Source organism: Drosophila rhopaloa, unplaced genomic scaffold (assembly GCF_018152115.1).
Source record: "Drosophila rhopaloa isolate 14029-0021.01 unplaced genomic scaffold, ASM1815211v1 contig_47, whole genome shotgun sequence".
Lineage (NCBI taxonomy): Eukaryota > Metazoa > Arthropoda > Insecta > Diptera > Drosophilidae > Drosophila > Drosophila rhopaloa.
This window is the reverse complement of record NW_025335142.1, coordinates 182,850-205,371: the sequence shown is the minus strand read 5'-3', so window position 1 is coordinate 205,371 and position 22,522 is coordinate 182,850. Positions and strand designations below refer to the sequence as shown.

Below are 22,522 nucleotides of genomic sequence, written 5' to 3'. Positions count from 1 at the left end.
CAGGTTCCAGGTTGCAGGTTGCTGGGGTGTTGCCTCATATCATAAATCTTCAAACACTTTCACCTCCATTCAGTCCTCCGTCCTGCTCATTTACGCACTGAGTTGTTGTCCTTTTCCTGCGACAAACTCATTAGCAAGTCGCGACGCATTTAAAGTGTTTTCCTCTTTTCACATAAAGTGCAGGAAAAATGGGAACAGGAACAAGAACAGGTAGACGAAGTGGTACTGAATGTGGCAAGGTCGTGGCACTAACCTGCTGTTCATTCATGCCGATATCACTCGCAATTTGTCACACTTGAGCATTGGGTTTTATGACTCGGGGTCGTAAATAAAGCAGTTTCCATTTTTGGCTAATTTGGTCAAATATGTGAGAAATATATTTAAAACAAATGTATTGTTCACATAAATATTTTTATAATGTTTTGGAAGTAAATTATTAATCAATATTAATGTGTTTGCCAAGATTGAAATAAAATATTTTGGGAAATTATTGTGTGAAAGTGTTTTGACTGCCAGAATACATATATTACAAATAAAGTAGCATTGCTTTTGCTTATAAGAAGGAATTAATTAATGAGAAAATAATTTAAAATATTAGATCTCATGAATTAATGAAAAAGTTGCAAAAGCCTACAATAAATGTTTTCCTAGAAAAATCAAACCATGTTAATATAACCTTATATATTTACTTATATAAAACATTATCTCCTTTTCAATGCAAATATTTCTTTACAAAATAGTTTCAAAAACACACTAAGCACTTGATTGCAGACCTTACTTATTTACTGCACCATTAACCCTTGCATGTGATTACTTTAACCCGTTTAACAAAGTTCCTGCCATAATTATTGTAATCAAGTGTAATCAAATCAAGCCCCAATGAGATTTTGGTAAGCTTTAAGGGAGCAGATATAGTCCGAAACTTTTGTTTAAAGTACGTTTTCAAGTAAACTCAAGTTCCTCCTTTCCGCTTCCCCGGCCACACAAAGTCGTACAATTTATTTGCATTTAACCTGCTTTCACTTGGCCATTGCCGTGTCATGACCAACCGGCCACCGCTGCCAACTGTTGCACATTCAGCCAGCCTGGCTAACGGACATCGGACTGGCGGAGGACAGCCGGACCAGCGGACAGGCGACCCGGACAGGCAAAAACACTTCTACTTCAACTGCGGTTTTAGATTCCGTGTGGGTGGGCGAGGCGCTGAGCGCTAATCTGTATGCAAACGTGCACTGAAACAAAAAGGTTTTGGAAATTATATTTTCAAGTACAAGACAACAGTGAGTTGTAAGAGCTATAGCAACTTATTTTTCCCATCGTTCCCATTTGCCTTGCATGAAAATGTTAAGGTCCTACTTTCACCTGCTTACACTATTAAAAGGAATATGTTGAAAATTCGTCTGTGCATTAACCTGTATCAATCATACATACTTTTTCCTTTTATTAAACAGTGTGTTTCAACTGAGTAATATCATCGGAAACTTTAAGACTGGTATGCAACGCCATAAACTTAAAATTACATTTTTTTGGTATTGGAATACTATACTACACTTTACTAAAAAAAAACGTTGGTGGTATTCTTTTTTGGGCCTTCGAGATCGTCTAAAAAATAAAAAATACAAACATTTTAAATAGGTTCTCTCTTTGGGTAACTATTATTTATATGGAAAATGGAGAAATTAGTCAAGATAACTTTTATGTGGATATTTTAACAATTTATGTTTTTTTTAAGTCATTAATTATTTACTAAAATTTGTAAAGCTTAAAACCTCTTTCCAATTTTTTTTTTTAGAAGATGATTGATCTTTTAATAATAGTTCGTCTTTAAAACTATTTTTGACTTTTTCTCATCGGCTGCGTTTAATCTAAAAGATATTAATAGTAAAAATCTTTTTATTTCATCTGGTTACGATTTTACCCGGTGCTGATACACATTTTTGTGCCCATAGGTGTGCACTGGCATTGCGTTTTAATCTCTCAATTCAAATTCCAACTGGCGTCGCTCGTCTGTCGTCCTCGCTTCTGCGGTTTTGGCCAAGTGGGAAGACAAAGTGGAGTGGGCGGAAAGTGTGGGAAAATGGGGAAAAGCGGAAAAGTGGGAGGTGGCAACACCGCTTAGCGGTCGCTGGTTTCTGGCCACTATTATTTTTCGGGGGCGAAGTGCTAAAAGCCAACACAAACGCTTAATTGGTTTTCATTCATCATATGATTCCTGTGGCAGATTGGGTAATAGATGCGCTTTAAAACAAAGGTTGCCAAACTAAGACTTAAGCTGCTAAACACTCTTTGAATAACTATTATAATAGTTACAAAATAATTAATCTTTTTGTTTTAAGAATTAGCTCAATCAGAAAAAATAGTTTATTAATTTACTTGAACTTGTATAAATTGAATAAAGTCCAGGTAATGTGTTTTTTAGGAAGAATACCTTTTGTATTAGATTAAAGTAGGGCTATTTCTAAATTCATGTTGTCTTTTCCTTTTTAAATTCCAGCGTTTAATTCTTTTTTCCATTAAAGTCATCTACGTCGACAATTTTCCCGTTACTGCCAACTGTGGCTAAAGGTTTTTTCCGACTGAAACGTGATCAAATCTAGTTTAATTTCCCGCACGCGTTAAGCCGATTTCCGCCTTAAGTCCCACTCACAAAATATAAATAAAACTCTCCTCGAATGCTATATGTGAATTTCGAGCTGCGATTTCAATATCCAGCCAGGCGGGCGAAAAAGGGGACGAAGTGAAAATCGGTTGTGGCATCAATCAGGCTTTGATTTTCACATGTCAAATATCGGCGATGAACATAAATTCAAATCGCAAAAAAGAAAAACACAGTTGCCAACTTTCTAGCGGCCACATTCTCATTCAAATGATTTCGAGCGTGATTTAAGCGATCCCCATGCGATCGCTCGATCGATCGAACGAGATCTTGTTCTGCCGAGAGTCCAAAGGTTTCTCTCTATCGCCATCCTTCTCTGCCCCATACCCCCTCCCCGTTTTCCGCGATTTGCAGTGAGTTATCGCCGCGACACAATCACTTGTCATAAACATTAATTGAGCGTGAAAATCGCCAGAGAGTAATCATAATAAAGATGGATCGCTTTCAATCGCAATGCGTTCGCTTCCCCAAAAGAAAGAGAAAGAGTTGAGACTGGCGACTGGGGAGTGGGGGACTTCGGGCGGCGGGACGGGTGAATCGGCCTTTGGCACCCCATTAAAAAAGGCGAAATTGGGTCAGAATGCCGTCTGCTCTTTTTCTCCTTTCATCCTGTTTCGGCTTTTTGTCTGTGGATCGTGTGTGGATCGCTTTTTACTTTCAATTGTGACCTGCTTTGATCGATCGAACGATCGATGCCTGCCTTTTGATCATAATCGATGATGTTGCCAAAAAAATAACATATTTATATAAATGAAAGCATGTGAATGCACTGAGAAAATTCAAGAAAAATCAAGTTATTAAAAAATAAGATCAATCCTTAAAACTAAATGGTGTAAAAAATCAGTTTTTCAAATAGTTAAACATATATTTGATATGGTTTATTTATATAAATGAAAGCAACGTTATTGTGCAATTCACAAAAAAATGTGTTTAAAAGTATGCAAAATAATATACGATCAATCCTGAAAACTAAATGGTTAATGATTTATTTTAACGGACTTCAAAACATGTATTGATTTGTTATTAAATATATAAGTTGATTGAAAAATACAAACAAAGTATAAAAAGAAATCGTTTATATGTTAACAGAATTGAACGTAATATAATTTTTTTCTGTGCAAGTATTTAGTTGTTCCTTGAACTGGGTCGAAATTTCTCTGGCATATGTTTGTTTCCTGCTGCCCACTCTCAGCCCCCTCGCCTACCTTCCTCGAACCTCCTTCAATATTTTTATTTTTCTCCGTTTGTGATGTCTATTTTTGAGTATTTCCTTTTGCAGAGAAGCTGCGCCCACTCGATGGCCACATGTTGCATATGAAATTTATGCAAATCAGCGGACAAGGCGAAGAAGCTGCCAATAAGCCAAGCATAAATTACATTACCAAGATCCTTTCGGCCGCGTATTAGCATATAACCTGAACGGGGAGTTTCGATTTGGATCCGCCAGTTCCACCAGCAAATGTCTTCATCGCGATCTCTCCCCCAAGTCCCCCGTTCGCCCCTTCCCCTTTTAATTTTCTCGATCTGCAGTGTCTGTCATTTTTGCCTGACACAATTACCGCAGCCTCTCTGCATTTTATGAAACAATTCAAAATCTTCTCAGGCTTCTGAAGAGTCTTCTCTGACAGAGGAGAGCAGTCTAAAACCCCCTTTGCGGGGAATCTGCTCTCATTAGCCGCCAGTCGCGAGACATTATTAAGATTGTTCATATTTTTGCGATTATTAGTTCGCTTCTGAGTGTGGGAAATGCAGCTGAAACGGAAAATGAAGTGTGCAAAAGGCACTAGAAATGTTTGGAATTCTTCTGGGGCACTTTTGGGCCTTTCTTTGCCCCACTCTACCCGGAAGTTTGTCGGCTCAAGAGCTGGAAATAGGGAAATCATAGCCCTCTAATTTATGATTAGCAGGTATAACTTGTACAACGGTTCTGGCTAACAATTATCACAGTTTCCTGGCCGTAACTAGCGGTTGCACTGGAAGCAGTTTTCCGAAAAAGAAGAGACATGCCATTAGTTTGTTCTTAAGTGTTTTGAGAATTTGCATATGTGTTCTAACCCAAATTACCATTGAAATGGATCCAAAGTCTGTTACGATTTAAGGTAGTATAAGAATTTCAAATAATTAATCATTCAATTTTCTCTGCAATGAATAGATTAAGTATTAATAAAAATACAGTATTTTTTTCTGAAAGAGTTTAGTTGCTACAAAAAATTAATTTTTTATTTATTTCTCTTACATTTTTGGATGCTTTAACTATTAATTGTAGAATGAAATAATAATTTTATAATATTTTTATGTTTGGGATGATATTGCCAACAACACGTTCTGCTATGTCAGCAACATTTTTTACCATCAGCAACACAAACTCCACTTTGCAACATGTTGCTACACAGGAAATATATAATTTTTAAATCATCATTTTGTGGATTCAATTTAATTATCAACACTTTTGAATAACTTTGTCTTGGACTACAACTAAAAAATAAAACATAAAAAAAATTTTAATATTTGCCGTATTTTCATACTGTGACTATATTTGATAGGGTTGGATTAAGTAGTTGGAAAAATACTAAGGTTTTGTATTTCATTTTTACTTTTCAATTCACAGAATTTAATTATTTTAAGCCAAAATTTGAATATATTTTTAAATTTGAAACATTTTATTAATTTACTCAAACTCTTCGCAACATGTTGATCGAGGCTTGGCTCGTGCTCTGCTCTTTCTCCGTCTCTATTTCTCAATTCCCTACCGCTATTAAGCCGGTTAACCGGCGTTTCTCCCGCTCTTCGTCATCCTCTCTCTGTGTTTACCTGAGTTTACCTGCAGTTTGCAGATCTCCGTTGCGATCTTCGCGGCTTCAACGCTCCAAAATTACTCGCTGCCATTTCATTCCGGCGCTGCAGCTCCGAGTTTACAGACGTCGAACGGTCGCTCTCTTTTCGTGTGCGTTTTCCATTTTTCGTGTGAGAATTTTCAGTTAAGCCGCAAAACCTTATCGAATTCGCAAGTGCACAATAAGAAAACATAGCATCCTGAATGATAAAATTATAAACGAATCAGAACAAGAGCGACAAGCTAGCTTATCGAGAATAAAATGGATTAATTAACTAACTCAAAAACAAAATGATGTGAAAAAGATTTGAGAATCTTATAAACTATATATGTTCCCTGAATGGAATTAGTTTCCACTATCTAAAAAACATTTTCGGCGTAAGTTTGACACATCTTTTTTTTGTATTTCTAATAAAAATAGTACAGAATATGTATATAGTATGTAAAATAGGTTTTAAATTAAAGAATATACAATTGAAAAATAACACATACCTAACTTTAAGGCACTTCATAACTCAAAGAGATACAAAATATTGGATCAATCAAAATGTTTGCTCAAAGGTTGGCTGACTGTTAAATATGTCGCTTGATTTTTTGTTTATAATAAAATCTTTATGGCCGTATGGCCTAAAATCAAAATGAGCGTATCTCCAAAATTGAATGTATATTTAAAACGTAAAGTCCCTTGATCGCAAGTTAATAAATATTTGGCCTACGTTCTGTTGAATAATTAACTGTTAACTCATTTATTATTGCCAGATCGATTAGATAGCAATCTGAGATAGGGAATTTGTAAAAAAAAAAGTAGTGCCCAAATGAAAATTTAATTAACATAAAAAATACACTTTGTCTGTGAATTTATGAATATTTTCGCCTGCGCTTATGTGTTTCATTAAACTTCGGTCCATTTATTTTGTTAAATTTTTGCGTGGGCGTCGGTATTTGTGTTGTTATCTGATTTATGTGTGACAGGCGGCCGACAAAAGTTCACCGATAATTTGAAATTAACAACAGCTATGGAAAAATGCCCCGACCCAAAGAAATAAAGGTCCCAAACAATGTTGACCTCGTTTTAAAAGGAAAGACACCACAAGAAATAACTGCAATTACGCAAGTGACGTAACGCAGCGGACATAAGTGTAAGTGTATGGCAATGGCACACGACACAAGGCAGAGAAAGAGGGAGAGAAAAGGAGAAAAAGAGAAAGACGCGACAATAAAGCAATTAAAATGTCATTGAAGTGGCCGAGAGGGAAATGGGTTATAAAAACGGATATGAAGGCATAGATACAGATACAGATTCAGCATAAAGATATGGAACGAAGGCCTTTAAATCATAAAAACTTTTTTCGGCTGTGGGTGGGTAACTGCAATTGTCGGGAAATTAGAGCTTTCGAGGGGAACTCGAAAAAGTTGGGGGCAAAAACGAAAAGTCGGCGTCGTTTGAACGGTCAAACGTACTAAATAAACTGAAGAAAGAATAGGGGAAGGGGCCAGGTAAAGTAACGCGAGTTGATCAAATTTTCCACTGACAATATTTCCTTTTCTTTCCTGGTTTGACTTTGGTCAAACTGTTGGAGTAAATATTTGCATAAATTTGAGTTGTTTGCCCTGTCTCGCTCGCTCGTCACTTGAGGTTCCGTTTGAGTTGCCCTTTGCCCTCCCGCTCGCACTTTGTTTTCGGTGCCCGAGATTGCATTTACCGATTGCTGATTCGGTTATCCAACCGTTTCCCTCTGTTTTCCCAGTTTTCCCATCCCGCATCCCCCTCCCCACTCCCCTTCCCACTTTACTTGAACCATTCTTCTGGTGTTTGCTGTGATTTGAGAAATGTTGTGAGAAGTACAAATAGCGATAGATAGATAAACAGATAGATGAATGTTTGGCATTCGTGTGCACAATTGAGTCCCTGTTCAATTCAAGATTGCGCTGAAGATTGTGTCAAAGGATGATGGTATGATTGAATGCTGCTTGGCACTGGATTAAGGGTGTTATTTTGCTTGGGGAAATTTGGTTTCGTACAGTAAGGAGTCCTTAATTTAAAATGTAAGCCAACATTTACCAACGCAAATTAACCGCATGTAGCAGGCTTGGTTATACAGCTGTTTCAACACAATGCGACTTCCCATCTATAGTTAACGTTTGTAGGCATCCCTAGAATAAATTTACATGTAAATATCTCTTTTTTTGATACAAGTAAAATATTAGCAAAATCAAAAAACTTCAATCCGTAAAACTTAGCTATTTAACACGTTTTTCAATCGGTACATTTGAAATAATTTATTGTTCTTTAATACCACTAAAATGAGCACGTGCGTTTTACCTAACTTCAATCTGAGCATTGATCCAATAAACAACTTCAGCTCCTTGTAAATTATCTCTCATCAGTTACCATAATAAATTATTTCTTTACCCAAATTTCCCCCGCTTGAAAACTGTTCCCACTTCCCATGCATGGCCTGTTTCCATTTTTCAATTTCAAAGAAATATCCTGTCTGCGCTATAAAACACTTCCAAACCAGAAATCAACCGCATAAAATAAATACTGACCGTAGCAATTCTATAGAAATATCCCCCGAAAAAAGAGGAGCAGCTCAATATTTTGACAGCTCCAACGGAACCCGAACTCGGACACAAAAAAATGAGAGGAAAGAAAACTGCATGCCAAACAATGGCAAACAATTTTTATGCATTTATGCAAAAAGCAAACAGTGCACCCTACCCAACCCCCTTAACCCCTGTTCGCCCACTTGTGGGCAGCTGTCAGAAAAGTCACACCAGAATTCTCTGCTTCCCTCCGACTCTTTCTCACTATGTGCTGCTGTCAAAGAAGTGACGTACAGAATTATTTATGTGTGGCAGGCAAACCAAGGAGAAATATTTTTCACAAAAATATATGTAAATATATAATGGAACAACAAGTTGAAAAGAAGTTGTGTTTAATGGTTGGCTAGTAGTATAATATCGATATTAAGCAGGACTCAAGGAATAAAGAAATACACAATTAATAGACTAATTTTGACATCCTGACTAATTTTAAATTTAAAATGATATATTCAAAAAAGTATGCAATTCATTCTTGTCACCTAATGTTAAAAATATGTCCATAAAACGTTATTTGTGCACAAAAATTAAGTATATTTTTATTGGCACCTTTAACAAATTTGTTTTATGTGATTTACTCCACATTGCACATGTCTACTAGGTTTGTATCTAGGCTACGGCTTAAAGCCGACGACCTTCACCCATGTTCCGAACCGCAGCTAATTTGAAGACCAGTGATTATTTCATGCTTTTCTCCCCGCCACTTGTGCCCCCAGCTTGTGAGTTTACTTTTTATAATTACCGCACATTAAAGCCCAAGTGTGTGGCCAAAGAAGGAAAAGAGTTTGGTGGGGGTATCTTTTCTGCCGTACTCCATCTACAGCTTTAGCTACTGTATCTGGCACTTTAAACTACGCCTGAATTCGCCACGGTGACGCCTCGATTCCCTTTTTGGTCTAGCGCTTCTTCAGCTGGTCATTCACATTTTTTCTTGGGGGTGGGGATAATGGGTTGGGGGAAAATAGGGGGGCGGTTAACTACGTCTGCCTGTTTAGAATTTTTAATTGCGAAAACTTCGCGTCCAGTGTCGAACAGAGTTGCACTTTGCGCAATTGACTCACTGACTGACATAATAGAAATGTCAAGCGAGGAGCGCCGCTGATTTGACAGCCCAAAAGAGGCGGGTGACAGAGACGGGGATACCACCGGGCGGAAAACGAAAGAGACAGGAACAATGACTGCCGGCTTGTTTGTTTGTTTGCATTCGTTTTAATTGATTTTAATTGTTGTTGATTAGAGTCGGAGTCGCAAGTCACGAGTCTGGGATTTTAAGTGTTGGGGATCAGCATTAACAGGGATTTATAGGAGAAACTATGGGTTCTAGAAGTGGAAGGGAATCATGAAATGGTACTGTTTTAATCAACACATTATGAATAATTTGGAATTTTCATTATTTTAAATCAGACATCCATTAAGTTGATCTAAAAATTATTTTTTTTTGTTTTTTAAATACAAAAATGAGAATTTGATTCAAAACTAATACAGTTTTTTCAGAAGTATGACATAATCATTAAAGAATATTTTAGATGAATGCTTCTATTATCCAAAAATTAGTGAATTGAAATGGGAAAGAAAACAAGATTAAAATTTAAAATAAGAAAATATGCTCTTCATGCGTCCCAGCATTTTCCCAATCAATTTGTTGACATTTTCACTTCAAACTCCTCTTGAGTCAATGACCACAACAACAGCAAAGGTCAAAGAAAATATTCGAAATTGTTTCCAATACTTGAAGTGCATATGAGAGTTCTGCTGCTTCGATTTCTGTGTTTTGTAACTTCTTGAAAAGAGCCATAGAGTTCCTCACCCCATTTCGGTGGTCAGTTCAATGTGTTATCCATCATTAGACTCAATTTGTTAGCAAGGCTACGCCTTAAACATGACCAAGCAAATAAAACAATAATTCGAGCCCAACTCGATTCGGTTCTAACAGCATGACAAACAAAAGCAACAGGAAAAATAGGAAGGAAAAAATAATGTATAATGCATTCATTATGAAAAATTACAAAACAAGAAAAACGGTCAACACTTGTGGGGAGTTGAGGTGGGCTGGAAAAGCGGTGGAATCTGGAACCAGTAGCTGGAAAAACAAACAAGCAGTGCTGGCACTCGATAACCAGATCTCTCCACAGTTATCCCATAAAAGGGACCCAACCTATATCTAGTATTTATTCAATCCCCAATTCCCACCAGTTCCTGAGTCCAGTCCCCCGTTCCACTCCAGCTGTCAAAGCCAAATGTCAAAATGTTAGCTTTGTAATTAGCTCGATAGGAACAGTTGACAATTTGCAACTGTCAGGGTGACATTTGGGCAGGCGGCAGCCGAGGGTTAATGACACCCCCGCCACACATGACAGCTCCAAAGTTTAAGTTAATTTTTCTTATAGATAAATATTTTTATAATTTTACTTAGCTGGCTTGTATCTCTTGGCTTGAGTCGCTGATCAGCCTTGAAGTTATTCGAAATGTTATTTTTTGCGTTTGCCATTTGTTGTATCGTATTTTTGGTGGCAAAATGTCAAAACTATTTATAGTTGAGGAATGCGTTTCGAGAGCTTTGATATTGACTCGGATTGCGCTACTTGAAAAATAAATCAAAATTAAATTGGACAGCTACAAATGACATGAGTATTGTTTCCTCAATATCGAAGTCGGTCAGAAAACTAATAAAGTTCAATTAACTTTTGAGTACGTTCATCGTTTCATAAAACTACCTTAAATATTAAACATGAAATTCAGGAATAAGTAATTCTGCAATGAGCTTTTGTTAAACATAATTGTATTTTAAAAATTAAGTTAAGGTACTATGGCAATAAAAAATAATAAATAAGAGATTTTAATAATAGGGAAACGTGCTAGACAAATCCGTAAATAAAATGTCGACAGACATAGTGTATACTTACCACTAAAAGTGCATTCAAATCAAAAGTGCAGTTTAATCAAAGGTACAACACCCTGCCACGAAATATCGTTTATCCAAAAGTGAAAGTTTCCCCCCAAGAATTTCCCAAATAGCTGCCTTTGGGGCATCTTTAACACCTCCGAAATGGACATCATTTGGGAATGATAGATCATTAAAATGAGCTTTTCTCCCTGTTTTCTGTTGCTCATTTTGTGGGAGTCAGTCACGACCTTCGCTTTTTGGACTGGTCTCCGCAGCTGCCAACTGGGAAAGTCATAAGTTGAAAGGTCGTGTGAATGACGGGAAAAGTGTTTAGGCTAAAACCCAGAAAAAGGGAAAATAAACTGCACCGAGCTTCGTGTAAAGTTTCCAAAAAATATTGATTAAAGGTTTTTACCCCACCCTTATTTCGTAACTGCTAGAATTGTAAGCAGGAAATGATTTATGTTTTTTTTGGGATGTGACAGACTTTTGTTGGTAATCTTTTTATTGTTCGGTGGTTAGGTTGTGTAAGATCATTTAGAATGTTTTACAGTCGGTTGAGCCGGATGGAAATGATAAGGCGAAATTAACTGATTGGGGAAAAAGAGTTGGGTAGTCAGTTGGAAATGGTATTTATGTTTTCTATTTAATTTGTAAGTTTTTTTTGATGGCAAAAGTCTTGGAATACTTAAAATAGTCTAATAAAACATTATAAATTTATTTCTGTATTGCTTTAATAAAACAAAAACCCCAATTGATCAATAACTTATGTGTGTCTAAGAAAGTTTATAAAACAGCTTTCCTGCGGTATAACTTCTATCAAAGTTTTTCCGAGTTCTGGGAATACCTAAATAATTCTCCACAGAATATTCGAATATTCTTCTTCTTATTCCCTACTCAAATGTCATAACGGTTCTTCCTTTTTTATCCCCCATTCCCCAAAATCGATTCCTCCATCAAATATTTGACATGAGCTGACGAAAAGCATTTTCAAGATTGACTTCCAACTCCCTCGAACAATCACTTAACGGTATTTGTGGGGAACAGAAGAGAAGTGTTCTTTATGCAAACTAAGTGCCCCCAACCCCCTAACCTTAACCCACCCATTCCCCCCTTTAAGCTCTCAAAAGCGGCAACACCAAAAACGCACCCATCAAAAGGCGTTACAAATTTTGATTTCTTTTGAAAACCTGCGACGCCTGACCAGAAAGAGAAGGAATATGAAGAAAGGACGGTAGAGAGAGACAGAGTGAAAGGTTTTTGGAAAAGAGGGCGGAAGGTGCTGAGGCAAAGAAAAATATCAATTACAGCATAATTATGTGTGACGCAGAGAAGAATTCTGACAGAAAATGATTGATTTGTGGAGTGAAAATGAAAAAGAAAAGCTTCCTCCTTTAGTTCTTATGAACTTTTGACACTTCGAGAAAAACTCTTTTCGTTTGTCATCGTATAATTTAATTTTAAACGTTACAACCTCCCCCTATTTAGGCATCTCTTTTCTACATATGTATATTCCCTTCTCTTTCTTTAATGGGCCCAAGCAACGGTAAAATATCGTTTTAAAGGAAAAAATGGTAGGGGATAGCGATTGTCAAACATGAAAAGATCTTTTGCCTGTAATGGCATATTAAACAGCAGTTAACCATAAGTTTAATGGTAAAAGGTATATCTGTCCCTGTCCTCCAATCTTCTCTCGATGAATTCTCCCCTGTTAGCAATTCTCCACACATTCTTCCCTTTCCCACACACTCTCCTCCCCCATCTTTCTTCTTCAATGTCAATGTTGTGACCTTTGTTAAGCATTTTGTTTGCTTTTGCTTGGGGAATCTTTTTTTCGCCATCTCTTTCTGATTCTTCAAGTACCGTTGTAATTGTTTGCTGAAGCTTCTCTTTTTAAAGAGAAAATCAATTGCATTGTTGCTGCAACAGCTTTTGTTAGTGTTGTTGCTGTTAAATAATATTGCGCAATTTTTATTCAAACAACCGAAAGGAGTAGAAGAAGCTTCACAAAAAAAAATTTATAGAAAGTTGGCAACCGAAAAAAAAGAGGGTGAGGTGGGGATCACTCGATGATGAACGTTTTTTGTTTGTTCGATGCTCAAGTTTGAGTTTTTTCGAGGTTTTCGTCGAGTTCATTTTCAGTAAGATGCTGACGTAAAAAAGATTTGTAATGGTTGGGCTGGAAAATATATGTATGCGGTAAGGTTGTTGGTTGAAGTTCATGGACTGGTAACGGTTTTAGCGTTCAAATTATGTTGGCAGTATTTCCAACAAAATTAAAAAATTATTTTCAAACATTTTAAACAACTTAATAAAACAAAGCTTAAGTTTATAAAAGCAATTGCCATTCACTATTTATTTTTTCATTTTTCTTTTCCGTTTCGACAGTTCCTTTTTTTCCTTGTAAACTTTTTTCATTGATTTTACGCAAACAATTTTCAATTGGCAGAAAAACGAGATCTCCAATAAAATCTTCAAAATTTCTCAAGTGCCAAGTCAAATACTTGATGAATAATGAAAATATTGAGATGGATAAAAAGCTACGAAATAAACAAAATCAAATAAAACGGAAGTCGAATAAAAATCAATAAAGTCCCAACCAAGTTGAATAGGTAAAAGTGAGGCAAAGTTTAATAAACTTTCCAAGCTGTTTTTTATTTTCTTTTTGCTAAGTTGTGGGTGAGCGGACCTCAATGCATATTTTATTAGCTGTAAATTTTATTAATGTGGCCATAAATCGAGAAGAAGCAAACCCGAAACAAGACGCAAACAGATCCCAAACTGGGTTTGCGAAGGGGGAGTTGCAGTTGCAGATGCAATATGGCCGCAATGTGTGGCAACTGAGGACATTTGGATTTGGGCAGTGTGTCGTCGCCGCTTTTCTGGCAAATGGTGGAAATTTTCAGTGGGCCAAAGGGGGATAGGAGGGGGTGGTGTGCCATGGGTGAAGCGTTGAAAAGAAATACACGAGCGTTAAATTTATTTAAGCCAAAGATAAGGCACGCTAAGCCATGGCCAAAAGGAGTGAAGGCAAATGCAAATGCACCGCAAACATATGCAGCAATTAATGCATATAAGTAAATATAAACTTAAAGATTTATTAGCCACAATTTAAAAAATAGTTTCAATATAGACCGTTAGTATTGTTATATGTATTATTGAAACAGTTTAGATAAATACATAATATATATATATATGAGCAGTCGATTTAAAATTAGTTTATTACACATTTCTCTCAGTGCAGTTTTGACCACCACTAAAAACATAGCCTATTGCATATATGCATAAAACACAATCCAGTATAGCAGTGGATAGATGGGAAGAAGGGGCTGTGGGATCGGGGGACTTACTCCTGCTGAGTGTGTTTCTATAACTTTTTTCCGACTGTGTGTGTGTGCGAGTGTGTGTGTTGTGGGGACAACAAGTTTCCCGCAGCAGCGACAGGAACTAAATCACGTGTTTGTTGCAGTGCCTGGCCGTTTTTGTTGTATCTTCTAACTTGACTTTGGCCAAGTCATGACGACAGGTTCAAGATCTTGCTGGGCAACTTAAAAGGAGATCGGTGGGTGGGACGGGGGCCTGGAAAAGTCGGGGGTATGGGAGCCCCGAACAGATCGTCAGGCTGCTTAGCAGCGGCTTACACATGTTTGTTTTGTCTTCCTCTGTCTTTTTGTTGCAACTTACCGTTAGCTAGATGTATGCAACAAGGAGAAGAAGCAGCAGAAATCTCGTTGCATGAGGCAGGTTTTTTTCAGTTTTTGCTTTCTCGATCGCCTGAAATAATATCTAATAATGCATATAATTTTCACATGCACAGCGAATCACCAAGAAAGAGGAGGATCCCGGGAAATGGAGGCCAAGGAGGGGGCAGAAACTCTCGTAACCCGGCAGGGGATGCGATATCATTAAATATTATGATCAAATATTGCTGAGCGGCATTTTGAACTGAATTAGCCTCGATAGGGGATCAGTGCAAAATGCCGCCATTTGTGGGATATACAAAAGCGAGGGGGAAGTTCGTGGAGAGTGTCTTATAAATAGCGATAATATTCAGCTTCAGTGCCGTCGATATCGAGGGGAGAGAGAAACCAAGGCGATGATGGGCCTCGCTTAGAGATTGATTCTGGGTTTAATTATGGACAAATAGGACTTCATCTCGGGATAAAAAAGACGTTACTCTGCTAAGAAATCGCTTGAAGATTAAGAAAAATTGAATAATGGAAGATAATATAGTAGAGCAGAAGCTCTGAACAGCATCTTGCGATTTGTAGATAGCTAACAAAATTATATCGCATTATGCTGAGCTTAAGTATTGCTAAGTTGTACACGGGAACTGCAAAGATGTCTGGAAGTTCTAGTTATTTATTATTTATAAGGCCTTAAATTACAACATCCAATACTATTGATTCACAGAAATAATGAAATTGATTCACAAAAATTAAGATGAGCTAACTTTCTCCTCAAAGCTCCATTAAAACTAATTTCCTTGGGACCAATAGCAGCCATTTTTAGAATTTTCAACAGAAGGTAAATTTCTTATAGCCACTCTCTTTTAAATATAATTTTATAGCGTGACAGCACTATATAAAAAGTTATTTTTATTTTTCCTTCCTCGAATTTCGTACTTATTTTCTACTTTTCGTTTACTTTGCAGAAGAAGAGCTTAAAGAGTTCGTTGTATTTAATATGAAATAAATTTCGCACATGCAAAGACAGCATCCGCAAACATAAAAAACAGAAAAATGAAAAGGTTCACGAACCAAAAAAAACGAATAAAAATTGCCACCAATCTCGTCCAGCGCCGTTGCTAATGTTAAGTAATTAATTATAAACAAATGCTAAAAGAAATTTCGAATTCATTTTCACTGCCGGCCAACCGCGGCCCGCATTATTTATTTATTTTAAAAATATTAAAATAAATTGCACTCAATTCACGAAAACAAAGCGGCAGACAAATTTTTGGCAATGGAAAAGGGAGAGAAAAAGAAGATAAAAAGGTGAAAAAAGAAAGTGACTGAAGAGTTTTCAATTGTATAACACTCGCCGTTAGATTGATAAATTGTCAATAATTAAAGCAGCGACGATCAAATTGATGAGCTGATCCGAAGACGAGTCGCCGCGAGTTTTTGAGGTACAGCTCTTCATTTTGATTGATTTCAATGGGGTTTCATGCCGGGAGTTATGCAACGTGTGGGCCCGAGAAACATTTATAGGATAAGGGAAATTAAAAATAAATTTATTGGAATTTTTGCAATTGCAATCGTTGCCGCGCCCATTGAAATTCAGGCTCAACTTCAGCACAATCTCCTGGGTAATCAGCAAATACAAAGGAAAAGAGCTGTGGAAAAGGGAACTCAATAAAAGGAATTTCCTCTTATCGCTTTAGAAGCTCTGTCCCCGATCTCTATTCCCCTTCTCTCCTCAATATCTTATTCTGGGACCAAGTGGGCGCCCGCAGTCTCCTCGACCTAGACCATTATCCAAAGAAAATTCAACGCGGATCCAAAGGACAAGTGACATTTTCCTATAGATTGTGTCTTCGAGTGGGAAAAATTCGGATGGCCAGGCATGGCTTAATATCGATTGGATGGGGCCCTTCAAATTAGAGATTGTCAAACAAGAAATTGGGAACACTAATTTAATACTAGTAACCATGTTTATAATTACTATTTTAGGAATAAATATTCTGCGAATTAAAAAGCTACAACATTAATTAAATACTCAATATGTTGGAATTATTTAACATTTTGTGGTTTTTATTTTATTAATTTTAAAATTTCCCTTTCTCTTTTCAGGTAATTTAAACAAAAACAACCAAAATGCTTCGAATTAACCGTTACAGGGGTGAGTTAATTAAATGAATACACAAATATGCGAACAAGACCCATTTTTATAAGTCAGGTTACATTCTCTTCTTCGCTGCCTTTAGAAAACCACACCTTAAGAACCCAGGCACCATTGTTTTTTCATCACTTCGCTGTTTAAAAAAAGGTTCCTAGACACGCAACAGCTAAAAAAAAGAAGAGAGCATGCTATCAATTTAACAGCATCTGTCTATGATGCATGGGATCGAATTCCCCGCTCGAGTTCGATCCTCCGCAGATTCCTCGCCTCTCCCACCCACACACTTGGGGGATTTTTGCAACTGGTCCTAGACAGCATTTTTCCAAGGAACCTGCATGTACGCACAAACACACACGCGTGAAGTGCAGCCGCTGACTATTTATAGATATCTCCGATACTCTGTCTTTCGCCCTCTCTCGATCAGGGCCCTACACTGAAAAAAAATGTCTTTTAAATATTATTAATTTGAAGCAAAACTCTTGCACCTATCCTGTCCGATCTTTTTACCTTTTGTTTTTTTAAAGCCAGATTTAAAGGTTTAATAATTGAACTTTTTTTTTCTTCGTTCAACTTTTGTTCTGCTGTTAACACATTAATTACCACTGGTCAATAAATCAATCATAAATCATGTTATACCTTTTATAATCCTGCAATCTTAGCAAATTGCAAGTTAAAACATTTTCTAGGATTGCCAATCATTATTATGATAATTAAGGTTTATAGTAAGAAAATTAATTTTATTTTTTGTAAAGTTTAATTCATAAAAAACTATTTCCGAGGTCTTCATCTTAGCTTGACATTTTTCCAGAATAATGTTACTAGCCATGACAACAGAAACAGCATATTTATGTGTTTTTTGTCGCTTTTTAATTTTTGCTTGTAAAATAATTAAGCTGAAAATAATGAAACTTAATCCCAGCCACAGGCAGCAGCAGAAAAAATGAGAGTGGGAGAGCTTTAACTGGGTTGCCTCAATAACCGCTGGGCGGGATTAACACGTTTTTTCGCCTTTTTTCCATCGCCATATCCCGCGGCATTTTAAACAGTAGCCGAAAAGAAGGTAAACACCAGAAACAACACAATTGCCATGGCGAATCTCCTTTCATAAGTATGCAGCTACTGTGAAAATGCTTCCACACGGAAAAAAATAATTACCTTCGCATCAGCAGGACAAATTAATGTGCCACTATTTAAGCTGCGTTTTAAGCCGCTTTCCGGGGCATCCCCCTTGAGCTTTTCCAGTTGCCAATCCTCTCACAAGGCTACTTGTTACCTTGGTCTTCGCAATTTGTAATGCAGTCATAATATTGACAGGAATTAAAGTAATTGGTTAAGTTTTTCCTTTAAGTTGAATATTAAACTGAAATTACTCATATTACATTTATATTTTAAGATTTAAATAATTATATAGTTACAAATAATGCTTAACAATTTTGCATATGACCTCAACTTATAAAAATTAATTTTATTTTATCGTATTTGCGACATTAAGCCTTTTAAATATTATTGTAAGGAATCGATCCTTTTTTAAAAACCTAATATTAAAACATAAATTTTAGAGACATTAAGCTAATAAACTTTTTATAGCTGTCGTGCAAATAACTCTCTGAAACCGAAGCAAGGCTGGCTCCTTTTGGCCATTAAGCATTGCATCATTTTGAGTAAGCTGTTACGTGAACATAAGACACGTCAACGGGGGCTGGAACTGGCTTCCCCTATTTTCAGGGGGCGTGGCACATGTTTTAATTAGCCCTGAGGAGCTGTTCATGTTACCTTTCATTGCCCCAAAGCTTGTCAAAAGTGCAAACAAGTTTCCGACATGTAAAACTTTTATTGCCTCCCCTTTTGTCCAGAAACTCCCACAATGATTAGCCATATTCGAGATGAAACCGAAACTGAAAGCACCATTTATGAGGATGAGTAGCCACAAAACTCGTGTTTGTATCACTTTCCTCATTTGTTTCCTGCGTTTTCCACTGCATGAAAATGCAATAAACAGCAATGATGAAGAAACAAAGACGACAAGTCGACAGTGAAAATAAAATGATTTAAAATGAATCGCCAACTTTGAACTCGTACTTGAATATCGGTAAAAAAAATTGCATCTTTTTGCATATTTGAATTTATAGCTATTTTCGCGTGGGCGACTTTGTAGTTTCAATTTTTTTGTTGTGACTGTCGAGATTTCATAATAATACAGTCGGCTTTGTTTTGTTTGTTAACCTGGAAAGTGAAATGCATTTTCGTTGGTTTTTTTTTGGTGCTGGGTGGCGAGGGGGAAAATTATCGCTTTATCACGATTCAAACGGTACCACTTTCTCAGCTTCATTTGTAGCAATAATTATGCAATTTGCTCTTCGTAGCTGCGATTCAAATCCGAGTCCAAACTCGAAGTTGGAGTCGAAATAGGGGCCCCTGCAATTGTTGCATTTCTTCGTTGGCTCGCTCGTTTTCTTTTCGATTCGATTTGAAGACTCTGTGCATTATAATTTCTGTTGTTACTTATAATTGTTGGACATCTGAGCATTGTGGGTGCTTACTTTTCTCACAAAAAGGGGGAGGGGATCGATAGCGGTGGTTTGCATAGTTATCACTCGCCAGATATCTTTTTTTCGGGGTGGCTATAACAACGTGGTTGTGAAGAAAGAAACGATTTGAGGCGATTTTTCGGTTATGACAAATTAATTGGCTGCAATTGTTTTGTCTGACTTCGGATCGAGAAAGTTATCGATGGGTTTATTGCACACAATTGGTTCAAGATATATTTAACTGTGAATGCCGATTAGGTGGTTATGAAGCTAAGAGATACTCGAAACTGGTTTGACAATTATTATCATCTTTATGGTAGATAAACAAAAGTTTATTTTTATTTACACGAGGGTTGTTATTGGTTTGTTGCTTAAAATCCTTTATTTTATGCCGATTCAGTAATATTCAGGAAATTATCGCAATGATTAAGTTTTATTTAGGTAATTTCCGTCCAGTTTAAATGGAATTAATTTCCTAATTAAAAATTAATGATGTCAATTGACTGATCCAAAAACAACAAGAGATTAAACAAATAAGTACTAAGTTACAAGGCTAATAAGGCATTTTATACCCGTTAGAAGTAAAGGATATATGCAAAAGTATGTAACAGCTAGAAGGAGCGTTTCCGACCCTAAAAGTATATATCTCAGGATCACAGCCGACGATCAGCCAGTCCGCTGTCCGTCGTCCGTCTCCCGTCGTCCGTCTGTCCGTCGGTCCGTCGTCGCCGTAGAACGCGAGATCCGAAACTAAAAACAGAAGATGCATTTCATAGATTTAAGAAGTTCCTACGCAGCGCAAGTTTGTTTCAAAATGGTGCCACGCCCCTTAACGCCCACAATCGCATATACGATTTTAAAAATTAAATATTTCGGAAAAAAAATGCAGTTTATGTGTTTATCAATACCATCGAAATGTAGAAGAAATTTTCAAATCGGACCATTCGTTAAAAAGTTATGCGTGATCAAAGTTTCACCCATCTCCCCCCACTCCCTTACCGAGTAACGGTATCTGATAGTCGGGGCACCCGACTATAGCGTTCTCTCTTGTTTTTTTATTAATTTAATAATTTAATGATCCATTAACTAATCTTTTCCTTCAAATCCGAGAAGTGAAAATGTGGGATAGTATTTTTGTGCGGCTTAGATTCTTTTGCGGAATCTCACAATTCTCATAGATCCCGAGTTTGAGATCCTCTTTTTGCTGACTTATTCGGCTTACAAAAATGCGAGTGTGACAAAACAAAAGCGATAAAAAGTCAGTGAAATCCGCAGCGGCACAAAAATTCGTGTCAACGAAGTGTGTCACAAATTGACCAAAATAACTCTTAACCCATTAACTTGAACTTTTCGTTCCGTATGATCTCCCATTGATTGCCCCGCAGACGAAATTTGATCGATCAGCAGTGGCAGCGGCTCGGTTGTTGTTGTCAAATATTTTTGCCAGCCGCAAGGCAAAACTTTTTCTTTTCTGATCATTTCATTTTTTCACCGTCTGCCGCTTCTTCTTGCCGGTTATTATTTCTCCACATTTTTTCCGTCACATTTTTTTGAGCCACTCGGTATGTGGACCACTGTAATTGGAGATGCGACGATGTCTGGAGCCCTTTACTTGCTTCCTGATCGAAAATGTATATGTACGAATTTATTTTCCATAACGACAAAACGTGAATCGAATTGTTAGATAAATAGCGTAAGGTATTTGGCAACCTTCTTCCTGAAAAAGAGTTTTCGGTTCCGTCAACGAAAATTAAATTTAAGCAATTTAATTTGCCAGCAATTTCATGTGCAAAGCAAAATTGTTGAAATGGCTTAATTAATTTGCCCAATTTTTCCGTGTTTTTTTTTGCCAGGGGAACACATTTAAGTTGGTCAAGTCAATTGCCCAATCCCAAAATGAGACCCAAGCCCAGTTAACAGGGAAAAAACCCAAACAAACCTCGACAAGCCCTCAGATAAACGCCCACTCACCTGCCCTCTCCCTCTAGTCGGATCGCCCCGTCCCTTTCTCGCCCCGCAGTTCGATTTGGTGCGACTAACTCACGCCTACGATTTTACAGCTCTCCGCTTGTTGTCTCGACTTAATTTGATAAGATTTATTTCGATCCGAGTGGAGAGTCGAGGAAAAGGCCAAGAAACCCAGCGAACATCGAACATTGAGAAATGTTTTCTGCCCTCAATAAATTGTAGGAGGAACCGAAATCACTACAAAAACAAGAAAGAAAGAACGGGCGGAGCAAGGAAACCCAGAATACTCGTAAATTAATTCTCCAAAATTATTCATATGATGCATTCTTAATACTCATAAAAAACCGAACTCCTAACTTTAACAACAACAAAGTTATGGCATTTCCAATCGTTCAGTTATAGGCAGCTATAGGATATAGTCGGCCGATCCTAGAAATTGGTAGGTCGGATTGATTGGCCAAAAATAAAATCCATAGAAAATCCCAACTCCAACTTACAAACACCAAAGTTATGACATTTCGATCAATCAGTTATATGGCAGCTATAGGATATAGTCGGCCGATCCTTATGAAATTTGGTAGGTCGGATTGATTGGCCAAAAATAAAATCCATAGAAAATCCCAACTTCCCAACTTTACAAACACCAAAGTTATGGCATTTCCGATCAATCAGTTATATGGCAGCTATAGGATATAGTCGGCCGATCCTTATGAAATTTGGTAGGTCGGATTGATTGGCCAAATATAAAACCCATAGAAAATCCCAACTTCCTAACTTTACAAACACGAAAGTTATGGCATTTCCGATCAATCAGTTATATGGCAGCTATAGGATATAGTCGGCCGATCCCGGCCGTTCCGACTTATATACTGCGTGCAAAGGAAAGAAGGGTGTGTGCAAAGTTTCAATCCGATAGCTTTAAAACTGAGAGACTAGTTCGCGTAGAAACAGACAGACGACAGACAGACGGACAGACGGACAGACGGACAGACGGACAGACGGACATGGCTATATCAACTCAGGAGGTGATCCTGATCAAGAATATATATACTTTATAGGGTCGGAGATGTCTCCTTCACTGCGTTGCACACTTTTGACCAAAATTATAATACCCTCTGCAAGGGTATAAAAATATAAATTTATCATCATACACGAATTTATTGATTTGTTTTAATATGATATTTATTATGTTGTATTTATAATTT

The 22,522-nt window shown here is 37.1% G+C and overlaps 1 protein-coding gene across 5 annotated transcripts in view; it reads left to right on the top strand.

The window, feature by feature from the left end:
• LOC108041505 (flocculation protein FLO11) overlaps nucleotides 1-22,522 on the top strand; it is a 130,692-nt gene that overhangs the window by 85,038 nt on the left and 23,132 nt on the right. The window contains exons 1-2 of one of the 5 annotated variants that reach the window (XM_044461667.1): nucleotides 5,562-5,867; nucleotides 16,773-16,821. The exons of the other annotated variants lie outside the window; for them this stretch is intronic. Of the exons in view, the coding sequence (XP_044317602.1) occupies nucleotides 16,797-16,821 (25 nt within the window). The 5' untranslated portion in view covers nucleotides 5,562-5,867; nucleotides 16,773-16,796. Of the gene's footprint in view, nucleotides 1-5,561; nucleotides 5,868-16,772; nucleotides 16,822-22,522 lie in introns of those variants that run through there. 5 annotated transcript variants of the gene reach the window in all.